Consider the following 12,907-nt stretch of genomic DNA (forward strand, 5'->3'; position numbering starts at 1 on the left):
AGCAACTAACCGTGTTTGAAATGTAAAGGGGGGGCCGGTTTGTTACCGAAGGGAGGTGGAGATTTACGATCCCACCCAGTCAAAGTGTCTCACACACACACACACACACACACACATACACACACATGCGGCGCAAAGGAAAGCGCTCGCCATAATGCGACGGCACCTCGGAGCAGACGGCCGCCTTTGCTGAAACCAAGAGGGGATCCGGCTGCGGCTTTGATAGCGCGTTAATTACTCATGTGATGTGATACAGATGTCTGGGGGCTTCAGCTGAAAGTTCGCCTGACGCTTTCCGAGGGGCGCCACGCGCTTTTTAGAAGAAGCGGTAGGTAGAAAAGCAAAAAAAAAAAAAAAAAAGGGATTTATTATTGATGCGAGGATCAGTTTGCGTGCTGTCACGGGTCCCGGCGGGCGCGGCGGCGATGATGCTAAACTGTGATGCTACTTGAAGGGCTGGCTGCTAAATAGTTCTTTGTGTACTGGCTGACAGGCGGGACTTTGAAACAGGAACGACTCGGGGGCGAAAAAGACGCGACACCGTGCAAAAGGGCTTTCTCCGACAACGTGACGGCTTTTTAAAAGTTTACAGACTTTTTTGAGGGGGGGGCGTCTGAAAAATGCTAGCTTTTTTTTTTTCCCGGTGGGGATGTCGCGATGATTTTGACAAGAGAGCAAGTTGTCGGGAAAATGTGTCGATGGCGGTGTTTGGTTTACGTGACGATGATATTTTTGGACGTTATTTAGCGTTTAAATCTAGGGTGTCGGACTCGGGTTGGTTCGCGAGCCGCTTTAACGTCAACTCGATTTCACGTGGGCCGGACCATTTTAGATATAATATTTAGATTTTTTTTAAATAAATGGATTAAAAGAACTGGATTAAAAGCCCTGAATATTCCGTTTTTTGTAGATCTAACACAATGTTTATTTTAGCTTTTTTGATATATTTTTAGATTTTTCTAAATGATTTTTGAACTAAAAACACAGAAAAAAATGGATTAAAAAATGACAAATATTGATTTAAAAGGGGAAAAATCAGGAAATTTAATATACATCTATACTCTTCATTTTAATTTGATCCTAAAACAGAAAGTCGGCACACATGATTTACTTTCCCGGGCCACGCAAAATGATGCGGCAGGCCAGATTTGGCCCCCAAACGATGTGATTACAATCTAATACAGACTGCACTCAAAATCAGTTTGCCCCAAAAAATATAAAAAATCAATCACAACAGCAACAACCCAAAAGAAATATTAGGAACATTCCAAATGCTTTTTGGATTTTGGCTAAGTGCAATGATCACGTAAACAAAGCGCATGTTTACCTCAAACAAGACATAGCAAAAAAACACTCCCTACTCGCACGAACCTAAAATTTAGGACAGCGTTACATCGTCTCAGCCACGACACCCCCCAAAAAAGTCACATGCGCACGGGCTAGAGCACAGGTGTCAAAGTGGCGGCCCGGGGACCAAATCTGGCCCGCCACATCATTTTGTGCGGCCCAAGAAAGTAAATCATGAGTGCCGACTTTCTGTTTTAGGATCAAATTAAAATGAAGAGTATAGATAAATATTAAATTTCCTAATTTTCCCCCTTTTAAATCAATAATTGTCGTTTTTTAATCATTTTTTTCTGTGTTTTTAGTTCAAAGTCATTTTGTAAAGTCTAAAAATATATTTTAAAAAAGCAAAAATAAAAATAGTTTTAGATCTATAAAAACTGAATATTCAGGGACTTTAATACAGTTCATTTAATCCATTTATTAAAAAAAATCTAAATATTATATCTAAAATGGTCCGGCCCACATGAAATCGAGTTGAGGTTAAAGTGGCCCGCAAACCAACCCAAGTCTGACATCCTTGGGTTAAAGCAAATGATTTTTGTACTGCAAAATGAACTTATGTCTTTTAAACCTGACACTAACTCTTCTCTTTTTGTCGCTGAAGCTACGACAACGGAATCAAAGCGCAGCCGGCATTCCGCGATGGGCGACGCGGCCTTGCGAGCGCTGCTGCTCATAGCCTGCGTGGCGGCCTTAGGAACGTGCCAGATAACCGTCGAGGAGGGCCACCACCTCCAGCGCTCCGCTAGCACCCCACGACCAACCGTTTGGGCCAACGGCACGGTGGCGAGGAGGCCCCTGGCGCCGCCCATGTGCGCGGTGAGCACCTCGGTCAACAGCTACTTCAAGTACATCAACACAGTGATTTCCGTGCTGGTGTTCGCGGTGGGCCTGGTGGGCAACGCCACCCTGCTGAGGATCATCTACCAACACAAGTGCATGAGGAATGGGCCCAACGCACTCATCGCCAGTTTGGCCTTGGGGGACCTCATCTACATCGTCATTGACATCCCCATCAACGTCTACAAGGTGGGACACGACGTTTCGGGAATTTAATCGTGCGCTTTGACCTAAAATGGCTCCTTTTCAGCACTATTAACAGTAGATTGAAGGTATTTTTTTTAAATGTAAAAGAAATATTGACTTTCAAGCGTTTGTATTTGAACACAAAACGAATTTATTTTTTCATTGAATAGTTTTTTTTTTTAAACCACGGGAGTCAAAGTGGCGGCCCGGGGGCCATATCTGGCCCACCGCATCATTTTGTGTGGCCCGGGAAAGTAAATCATGAGTGCGACTTTCTTTTTTAGGATCAAATTCAAATGAAGATTATAGATGTATATTATATTTCCTGATTTCCCCCCTTTTAAATCAATTGCAGTTTTTTAATCCTTTTTTTCTGTATTTAGTTCAAAAATCATTTTGTCAAATCTAAAAATATATATAAAAAAAGCTCAAATAAACATTGTTTTAGATCTATAAAAACGGAATATTCCGGGCTTTTAATCCATTTATAAAAAAATATATAAATATTATATCTAAAATGGTCCGGCCCACATGAAATCAAGTTGACGTTAAAGCGGCCCGCGAACCAACCCGACACTGACACCCTTGTTTTAAACGGTTTGCATTTTTGGGGGGGAAAAAAAACATTTAACGCTGCATTGTTTTGGTTCCCATGCCATTGACTAAGCCAGCTAGCCAACATGCTAACCATGTAGCACCAGTAAATTTTACCACAGTCCAGCCCTCAAAGTCGTCATTCGTCACTTGGTCGAAAAGCAGTCTTGAGGACAATATTCCCATTAAAACAATAATTTATTGGGGAAAAAAATAAACTAAAATGTCAGCCACCACAATAATTAAAAAAAATCATAATGACATCACTAGGTAACTGCCAAACTGTGAAATAGGATTAAAACTGTCCAACAAATAACACATTTCCCGAGGACAGGATGAATAAAGTTTAATCTAATCTAAAAAAAACGACTATGGTTTGTGGCTCAGCCAAGTCCAACCAAAAAATTCAATCAAGTCCCCCCTCCCCACCCCGCCAACGTGACAAGGAGGGGCTTTAAGTGACTAACTCCATCTAGCACAAACACTGATAAATGCAACAGAATGCAGTTCGAACTGAAGATTCTTTTGTGGGCCGTATTACACCCTATTTGCATCATTGCGACCCGTGTGCCGTAGCTTGGACACCTCTGCATTTCGGATAAATCGTTCGAGACGGGAAAGCGCAATCAGTCGGTGGCCGTTATCTGGCCTTACTCTCTCTCCCTATCCCCCTGGCCAAACCCCGCCTCCCTCCCTCACTCCCCCGTGCGACCAATCCGGGCGATGAGAGGTGCCGTGCTAAAATAAACACGGGAATCAGGACTCCGACCGCAAATGCGTGTCGCCTTGAGCTGACCTGGGACATTAGTCACTATCCTTATCTGGACAACTTATGAAAATAGACACTACAGGAACATAAATAAGAAAAAAATGTAAAATAAAAAAATACCCAAAGGAGTAGTTTGTTGAACACTGAGGACTTGTTGGATTTTACGACCTTTGGGGCTCGTTTACAGTCTTTGCATCTACATTTTTGAAATATTTTGCAACTTTTATTGCTGACATGCGGTCTTGAGATATTTCCTGCCAATGACGACCAGTCAAAATGGACCGGACGTCCATTGTCGTCAATGGTGGGAAAAGAATACAAACATGGCAGTGAAAATTGGATTTTTTTGAATTTGCAAAATGTGAAAGCTTTAAAAAAATGAAACTTATCAGTACATTGCTTATTTTTATCTACACGAATGGCTTGGCTGGTGAGTTTAATTATCATAATTCAAAACACATAACTCAAAGTATCTTTCAATATTGAAGTGAATGCTAATGCTAATTCATTCGAGCACCAGAAAATGGCAAACATGACTCAAAATACTCACAACTCGAAGCATCCTTTACCGTTAAGACTCATTGAATATACCATAAATTTATTATAATGCATCAAAATAACAATGTTTTATCATATTTTAATGGAGCCCAAACCTCCAGGTTAAAGTTGTACAGAATAATCTGATCTACTTTGGGATTTACTTTCTCCTCTACTCACTTTCAATTTCGTATTGCAACACGTCAAATGATAAAAACAACAAGTATCCATACTCTTTTCCCATCGAGTCATATAGCCCCTAAAAAAATTGTTATGATGGGCTTTTGACCAGCGTAAAGAAGGCATTTTAATGGCAAGGACTAAAATGATGGAAAACAGAAGGAGAAGGTTACGATGAACTCCCGTCCAAGTGTCACGCTGACTCTTAAAGGTGGAATTTAACAAAAAAAAGGATACGGCCAATTCTCAAACAATGACGTGCGGACTACTTTGAAGGCTCTTCTACTGTATGTCCTTTTCTTTAAAGCTGAAACGGCGTGGGCTAAAATAAGCGGGGCCCTCGTAGGGCAAAAACAGTGGCTTGCCTTTCCTCTTCCCTGTGGGAAAAGCTAAACAGCTGCTATAAACAACAGTCCAGTCCAGGAAACTACATATTTCGGATCTGGCGTTGATGGATGTTTGATTGCTATCGACGGCGATAAAAGGCCAGTAACGAGGACTCATTTTAAATGTATCTAAATTTCCCGAATACAGGATGAATAAAGTTATCTAATCTAAAACTGCCAAAATGTAAGAAAAAAAATCTAAATGTATAAATAATAAAAACTATCAAAGAATAAATAAATAGTTGTGAAAAGAATAAAACTCTTAAAAAAGAAAACAGGGGAATTGATACGTTTCGCAAAAATAAAAAACTGACAAATAAATAAATAACATTGAAAATAATAAAACTAGAAAAGAGAAAATAGGGAAATACAGGTTACACAAAACTAAAACTACAAAAAGAATATTCAAACAAAAAAGTTACCATTTTGAAAAAGAGGAGATATACAAAAATGCATATATGAATTGAACAAATAATGAATATGACGGAAAAAATAATCAAAGATGTGTTGTATGTGATTCTTTGTTTAGGGACGCTAACATTAAAATGCTAACCGCTAACACTTAAAGTATCGGCTAATATTAAAATGCTAATAGCCAACGCTTAAAGTATCCGCTAACATTAAAATGCTAACCGCTAACACTTAAAGTATCGGCTAACATTAAAATGCTAACCGCTAACACTTAAAGTATCGGCTAATATTAAAATGCTAACCGCTAACGCTTAAAGTATCAGCTAATATTAAAATGCTAACCGCTAACACTTAAAGTATCGGCTAACAATAAAATGCTAACCACCAAAACTAATTATAGTTGATTTTTATTCATTTTGAATTTTGGCCAATCAAATTAATGTTAACATTTCACGGCCTGAAACAATAAATGCTATCAGCTGTGTCATTGAAATCTGATTGGAAAACAAATAGCTACTGCGACTTGTCGTCAATGTTATGCTATTTTATAGCTGTTGGTCTTTTTGTCTTTCAGCTGTTGGCGTCGCGGTGGCCGTTCTACGACAACGACTTTGGCCTTTTTCTCTGCAAACTGGTACCCTTCCTGCAGAAAGCCTCAGTGGGCATCACCGTGCTCAACTTGTGCGCCCTCAGCGTCGATAGGTTGGTACGCCGTTCACAACTCGGATGCGTACGTTCGAAAGAAATGAGTGAAGATATTTTTAAAAGAAGTTTTTTTTTTTTTTTCCCCAGCAGTTACCCAGTTAAGCAAAATCAAATTAACAGAGTATTTTTATAGACACTGCAAATTCTTATCTTAATATAGGCAGATTTATCTTTCATCCTTTAAATATTTTTTTTTAAATAGCAGGGTCGTTAGAGGCTTGATCACAACATTTTTCAAATTCCCATATAAATACGACTGCAAAAAAAAAAGAAAAATAGCTATGGATAATCAAGGGATTAAACATGTTGTCATATTAGCGTAGCGATGTGATTAGCTCGTGTATTTCCTCATTAAATACGACTCAAAACGCTTTACATTACTTAACCATGTTTACCAAATAAGCCAATTCCGTGTGTTTTTAAGCTTCTTAATATTTATATTTATTTAGAATACTTTTTTAAAAGTATAATTATTTAATTTAATATTTTATTGAATTTTTAGTACATAAAAAAGCGGCAGTAATCAGGCACTTTAGATCACGTGCTGGGCATCGATTTGTTTTTTGTTGGAAACTTCCATTACACATTAATGGACTGGCTATTTTTACAACATTAAGTACATTAAAAATGCATCATGGAAGTAACGTATAGCATAAAGCGACCCCACCCTACGGAAAAAAATACAAAATAAAAAAATAAACGGTGACAGCCGAGCCCGGCAGACACAACCCACCAGATAAGAGCTTCTCTCTTAACGACCTTCTATTATGGGAAACAGAGATGATGCGTTCACTAGCTTGTTTTTCCAGGCCGTTCGATAAAAAAATTAAATAAAAAAAGATGTGAGTCGAGTTACTTTCCAGTCAGAGTTATTGCAAGTCTCCAGGAAATTAAAAAAAATCTAATCTTTAATGCAACATACGATTTGTACTTTATTTACACATTAGAGGATCGGCTAAAAGGAAAAAAAAAAGGGATTATCCATTTAGCGCTTTGTTAAATATACATGGCGCCATGTTGTCGAACAGAGAGATTCAAATGGGGCATGAAAAATATATTGTTTGTCCATGAAATCTTGATGCCCGATTTTACTAAAACATTTTTCGACAAGCGCTTTTCTATTAATGAAACAAACAAGCAAACAAGCCGAAGGGGCGGACCCCCCCCCCCCCCCCCCCCCCCAAACACCCCCCTGTTAACCAAAGACGGAGGCCAGGGCCTGTTCGGCGCAGTCACGTAAATAAATATTAAATCGGTTAAATAAACAATTGATCGTATCTCCCCGCGTGGATTCTTGAAAGTTTGATGGGGACGCGCTGACTCGGCAGTTTGCGGCGGCGCCAAGAAGACGGCGGGAGGAAAATATGGCGGCTTTCCGGGGGGGTGGGGGGTGCGCGCATTTTTGGATGGACGGTGGCGCTGCTAGTTGTTCAAACTCTTCACTTTTTGATGATTTTTTTTCTGTTGAAATTATGAAATATTTGGGGTAAAAATGCCACGGTGAACTATTGAAATAAATGCTTTTATTGTCATTATACAAGTATAAACCAGACAAATAAATAATGATAAATAATAAATAAACCATAAATAAGTAGGGAAGTGCACATATAAAAACTAATAATCAATAAAAAATAATAATTAAACAATAAGTAATAAATAAAGAAGTAGTCAGCATAATAAATAAGTAGTACCGTATTTTCTCGCATATTAGCCGCTTCCGTGTATAAGCCGCACTCTTAAAATTGCCTTAAAATGGTTGAATTTTACAATTTCTCTTGTATAAGCCGCCCCCTGATTCACAATTTTCCCCTCCATATTCATGGTTTTAATAGTTTGGCAAGATAGCGGCGCCCTGAGCGAGCAATGGCAGGCACAAGTTAGTGAGTTTTTTTCACGTTTTATGTAAGATACGGTTTATTTTTTCTTGCATTACCTTTGTAGGCGCCAAAATAAATTTTGTTAAGCGTTATTTTAAAAAAAACCTATTTGTCTTGCGTTATGGCGTTAACGCAAGTCTAATTTGTGCGCATATAAGCCGTACCCTCGATTCACTCATCATTTTTTTAGCGACAAATACGGCTTATTTGCGAGAAAATACGGTACCCAGGATAATAAATAAGTCGTAGTCAACACTGGCAGTTGATTAGAGACATCCCAGGACGCAATTTCCCCAACAGCAATTGCTTAAGCAAATTGTCGTGTAAACGAGGTTTTCATCCTCATTGTTCCCACGGGGCAGGTACCGAGCCGTGGCTTCGTGGAGTCGAGTTCAGGGCGTGGGGATCCCGCTCTTCACCGTGATGGAGATCCTCTCCATCTGGGTCCTGTCTATGGTCCTGGCCATCCCCGAGGCGGTGGGATTCGACATGGTCAACTTCAACTATCGCAACGAGAGCTTCCGCACCTGCATGCTGCAACCCAAGTCGGACTTCATGGTGGTACGTCAGCGTCCTGCTTTTATCGCTTTGCCTTTTGACGTGATTTGTCTTCCAAAAAAGAACAAAAATGGACGGAGATTTTTCATTTTGACTAGAGCGTGCAATACAAAAGGAGATGGGAGCTACACCTGCATGGCTTCTTGACTGTTTAGATTTAGAAAGGCAAAAAATGTAGAAGAATAAATGGTACTAAGTTTTTCAGGGCTCATGGATTCAAATTTTAAAAAATCATTTTACAATTTTTTTTTTTGCAGGTTTTCCCAGGTTAAATGAATTGGGTTAGGAGTTAAATACTATGAAAAACTTCAATGTGTTATTTCAGGACCATAACTAAACTTTTTTTTTTAAATTAACTCCAAATTCTGCATTTTTTAAATTAAAATATGTAAGCTAAATAAGTGATAATACAAAATACATATAATTAAAGCTGAGATCTGCAAAGCAATTTGTATTTGTAATTTTGGCCAACATAAAACAAGTTTTTTTTTTTTTAATCTAATTACCTCATTTGGTCACAAAAAAAAAATAATGTTAAAATATTAAAACTGTAAAATTTAGTTTGAAATACCCCCCATTTGCATAATGCAAACTAACAACTTCACATAAAAGCAAAAACGATTTTTTTACATAAAAATGCTAGATTTTAGGAAATACAACAACAACAAAAAGTCCATCTCATGCAATCGATTGATCGCCCGGGCCCAAGTTGATTGTTGTTGTTTTTCCACTGGAGGACAAAATTAATGACAGGCGGTGCACAATTACTGAAACCTGAATCCACAAAAAAAAAAAAAAACCTGAGGCCTCGTGTGCAGATTTAATCCATATGTGACCTAATGGAGTCGTCACTCTCAGACAGTAGAAATAACACACTGGCGTCTTACTGGGGGGCCGCTGGGGGGTTCAAACGAGCCGGGCGGCAGATGATGAGGCAACATGATAAAACCAGATTAGACCTAATTGCATATTTTTGTATTGGAGTCTTCGTCCAAGTCACCTGATATTGTGGATTTACCAATACCAAGTATTAAAAAAAGCCAAAATAGTCCATCCAAATGTCTTTCTTGCTCCCATTTGAACAAAGCTAACTAACCTACAATTAAGTGGGTTATTAGCAAAAACATGTTTTGGAAATCACTTTTGTAAACATAAAAATACCATATAGTACTGTACCATATACACCAAGGGTGTCAGACTCGGGTTGGTTAACGTCAACTTGATTTCACATGGGCCGGACCATTTTAGATATAATATTTAGATTTTTTTTTAATAAATTGATTAAAAGAACTGGATTAAAATCCCTGAATATTCAGTTTTTTATAGATCTAAAACAATGTTTATTTGAGCTTTTTTTTATATTTTCAGATTTTACAAAATGATTTTTGAACTAAAAACACAGAAAAAATTGATTAAAAAATGACAATTATTGATTCAAAAAGGGGGAAATCAGGAAATTTAATATACATCTATACTCTTCATTTTAATCTGATCCTAAAACAGAAAGTCGACACTCGTGATTTACTTTTCCGGGCCACACAAAATGATGCGGCGGGCCAGATTTGGCCCCCGGGCCGCCACTTTGACACGTAATATACACAAACCCAATTATTTTTTTATTCGATTGTCATCTTCTGGGCCGATTGGTCTTCCCAGTTTTACAAAGACGCCAAGGACTGGTGGCTGTTCGGTTTCTACTTTTGCGTTCCGCTGACGTGCACGGCCGTCTTTTACACGCTGATGACCTGCGAAATGCTCAACAACAGGAATGGCAGCCTGAGAATCGCCCTGAGTGAACATCTCAAACAGGTTCCACGTTTCCTCCTCCTTCACTTACGTCTCTACCGTCTTCACGCGGCAATCATAATAAGCGTTTCTCGTACGTCGTTTTTTTTATTTTATTTTTTTTCCCCCTCCAGAGAAGGGAAGTGGCCAAAGCCGTCTTCTGCCTGGTCCTCATATTCGCCCTCTGCTGGTTCCCGCTTCACCTGAGCAGGATTCTGAAGAAGATGGTTTACTACCAGAACGACGAGACGCGTTGCGAGCTCTTCAAGTGAGTCGGTCAAAAGGCGGAACGGCGAAATGGCGCCCTGCCTGGTGACTGGCGCTCATTTGTTTTTCTGTTTTTCCAGCTTCCTTTTAGTTCTGGACTACCTGAGCATCAACTTGGCAACCATAAACTCCTGCATCAATCCTATAATCCTCTACTTTGTCAGCAAAAAGTTCAAAAATTGTTTCAAGGTAAAGTCAAACAATTTTGTTAAATATGTATATCGATGATCAATATTAACATTTATACATCTAAGATTTCTATCATGAAACAAATGTCCATTACATTCTTTTTTAAATCCAAATTTGAATAAGATTTTTTTTTAAAACTATCGTAGAAAAGTTAGATTCTTAATTTCCTCTTCCAAAAAGAAGCAAATATCATTAAAAAAATAGAGTACTATTTCATTCATAAGTTAACCTTTGAGACACTAAATTAAACATAATATCTAGATTTAAAAAAAAAATACCCTCATTTATCATTACTCGGGCTAATGTGTTGACTTTGAAGGGAAGTGTGCATTAAATAAGCATCATTTAATTAAGGATAATTCATATTGAGGGACAGTCTGGCGGATGAGTGGATAGCATGTCGGCCTCACGGTGGGGGACTTGGGTTCAAATCCAGGTTGGTCCACCTGTGTGGAGTTTGCATGTTCTCCCCAGACCTGCGTGGATTCCAAAGCTATGCAATGTAGGCTGATTGGACACTCTAAATTGCCCTTAGTTACGAGTTATGGTCGTTTGTCTCCCTGTGATTGGCCGACCACCAATTCAGGTTAGCAAGTGAACCCAATTAGCAAACAAGGCACATTTTCAGACCTGATTGGCGCTCCTATTCAACTATATAGAAATTATAATCATGTAGCAAATTGGTACAAATAGTGCGCCCCTGCTGTTTTGGCGATATACGTCATCATATAATACCACGCTAATACAAATATTTCTTTGCTATTCGAATGAAATCTGTCTACCAATGACGGCAATATAGGTCCAGTCCACGGTTCAAATTGAAAGCAGAATGAAAAAAAAAAAAGAAGTAATTTGTCGCACGGAAACGCGATCTTTTACTACCACTTGTTTTTTTACAATTTTTTTCCACGCTCCCCCACAGTCGTGTTTGTGCTGCTGGTGCTACTCGGAGAGTCAGCTGAGCAGCACGGGCGCCATGAACGGCACCAGCGTCCAGTGCAAAAGCCCCGAGCCCAACAACGCCAACGGCGACCGCAGCCTGCGCAAAGACAGCGACTGAACGCCATTCCAACAGCTACCCATCCCCCAAAAAACACGCGCCATATCCCGACACACTTTCCGACAAATAAACCTAAACCCCCGATGGCACCTTGCATGAAACCCCACCGACAAAAAGGACAAACGGCCCGAAGGATTTCCCGACTGCGAACCGCCGTCACGATCCTCGTGCAAAAAATAAAGGGCGTCGCGACCCGACGGGAGGAAACGCCGCCGTGGGGAGTCGGGAAACAGGAAAGCGCGTTAGCCACCACGTTTGTTTTTCCGCTAACCCGTCCGCGGATGTGCTCGTTATTCATTTATCGTCACCTTTTGCGCTTGGCGTTGCCCGGCGTGGTGAATATTTCACAAACGGTTGCCGACTGCACATAGGAAAGACTTGTCGTGAATGATTCATTTTGATGATTGTAATTATTATTTTTTAATTTTTATATAATTAAAATGCTAACCGACGGAATGCTAAGTTTTAAGGTCCGTGTGTCTATGTTTAAGATAACTGAAAATGAATAAAGGGATTATTATCACGCCCGTGGGTTGTTTGTGATGATAAAGGTGGTTTATTTTGGGGTCACAGAGAAAAAAAATTACGATACACCAAGAATGTAGAAAAAGATTATTACTTAACTTGCAGGATATATTTCTAACGAGGTAATTACTTGGTGTCTCTACATTATTTCACGCAATCTAAATTAATTTGGCATAAAATTCAATTTACATGTAAATTTTCATTAAAAAAAAAACTTTTTGAATCAAAATATTTCTATTTTTTGGCATTTTTAGGTAATTGTTGTGATACAAATGAACTTCACTTGACAAAACCATGAGATGTAACAGTACATTTTATATTTTTAAAATACCTAAAGATAACGCTATTAATAATTTGGGGAATATTATGACATTTTAGATGTACATAAAAATAATCTGACATCAAATGCATGCTCAAGATTTAAAAATGTGATTACGGTGGTGAAAACATTAGCATTTTGTTATTTATAGATATAAATCACGAGTTGATTTAGAGCTATATCCGTTAAATTAAAACCCACTCCAGATACTTATGCTCACATAATCCATAAAACATAACTAACTGTCCGTCCAATTTTAAATTGTTTTAATTGGCAGTAAAATAGCTATCACTCGATCCCCTCTTATCCTAATAAACGCAAGTTTATTTCCCTAGCCCGTGCTAATATAAGCTCCCCTTGGGTCACAAAAAA

At 38.8% G+C, this 12,907-nt stretch overlaps 2 protein-coding genes across 10 annotated transcripts in view; one reads left to right on the forward strand and one right to left on the reverse strand.

The window, feature by feature from the left end:
- Nucleotides 1-12,907, reverse strand: part of LOC144077528 (uncharacterized) — a 178,492-nt gene that overhangs the window by 164,000 nt on the left and 1,585 nt on the right. The gene's annotated exons all lie outside the window — the stretch shown is intronic.
- On the forward strand, nucleotides 132-12,218 carry ednraa (endothelin receptor type Aa). Its single transcript, XM_077606160.1, has 8 exons — nucleotides 132-328; nucleotides 1,952-2,376; nucleotides 5,825-5,952; nucleotides 8,195-8,393; nucleotides 10,047-10,199; nucleotides 10,310-10,443; nucleotides 10,523-10,631; nucleotides 11,554-12,218. The coding sequence occupies exons 2-8, from the start codon at nucleotides 1,990-1,992 to the stop codon at nucleotides 11,689-11,691; spliced, it is 1,248 nt and encodes a 415-aa protein (XP_077462286.1). The 5' UTR covers nucleotides 132-328; nucleotides 1,952-1,989; the 3' UTR covers nucleotides 11,692-12,218.

Source organism: Stigmatopora argus, chromosome 7 (assembly GCF_051989625.1).
Source record: "Stigmatopora argus isolate UIUO_Sarg chromosome 7, RoL_Sarg_1.0, whole genome shotgun sequence".
Classification (NCBI taxonomy): Eukaryota; Metazoa; Chordata; class Actinopteri; order Syngnathiformes; family Syngnathidae; genus Stigmatopora; species Stigmatopora argus.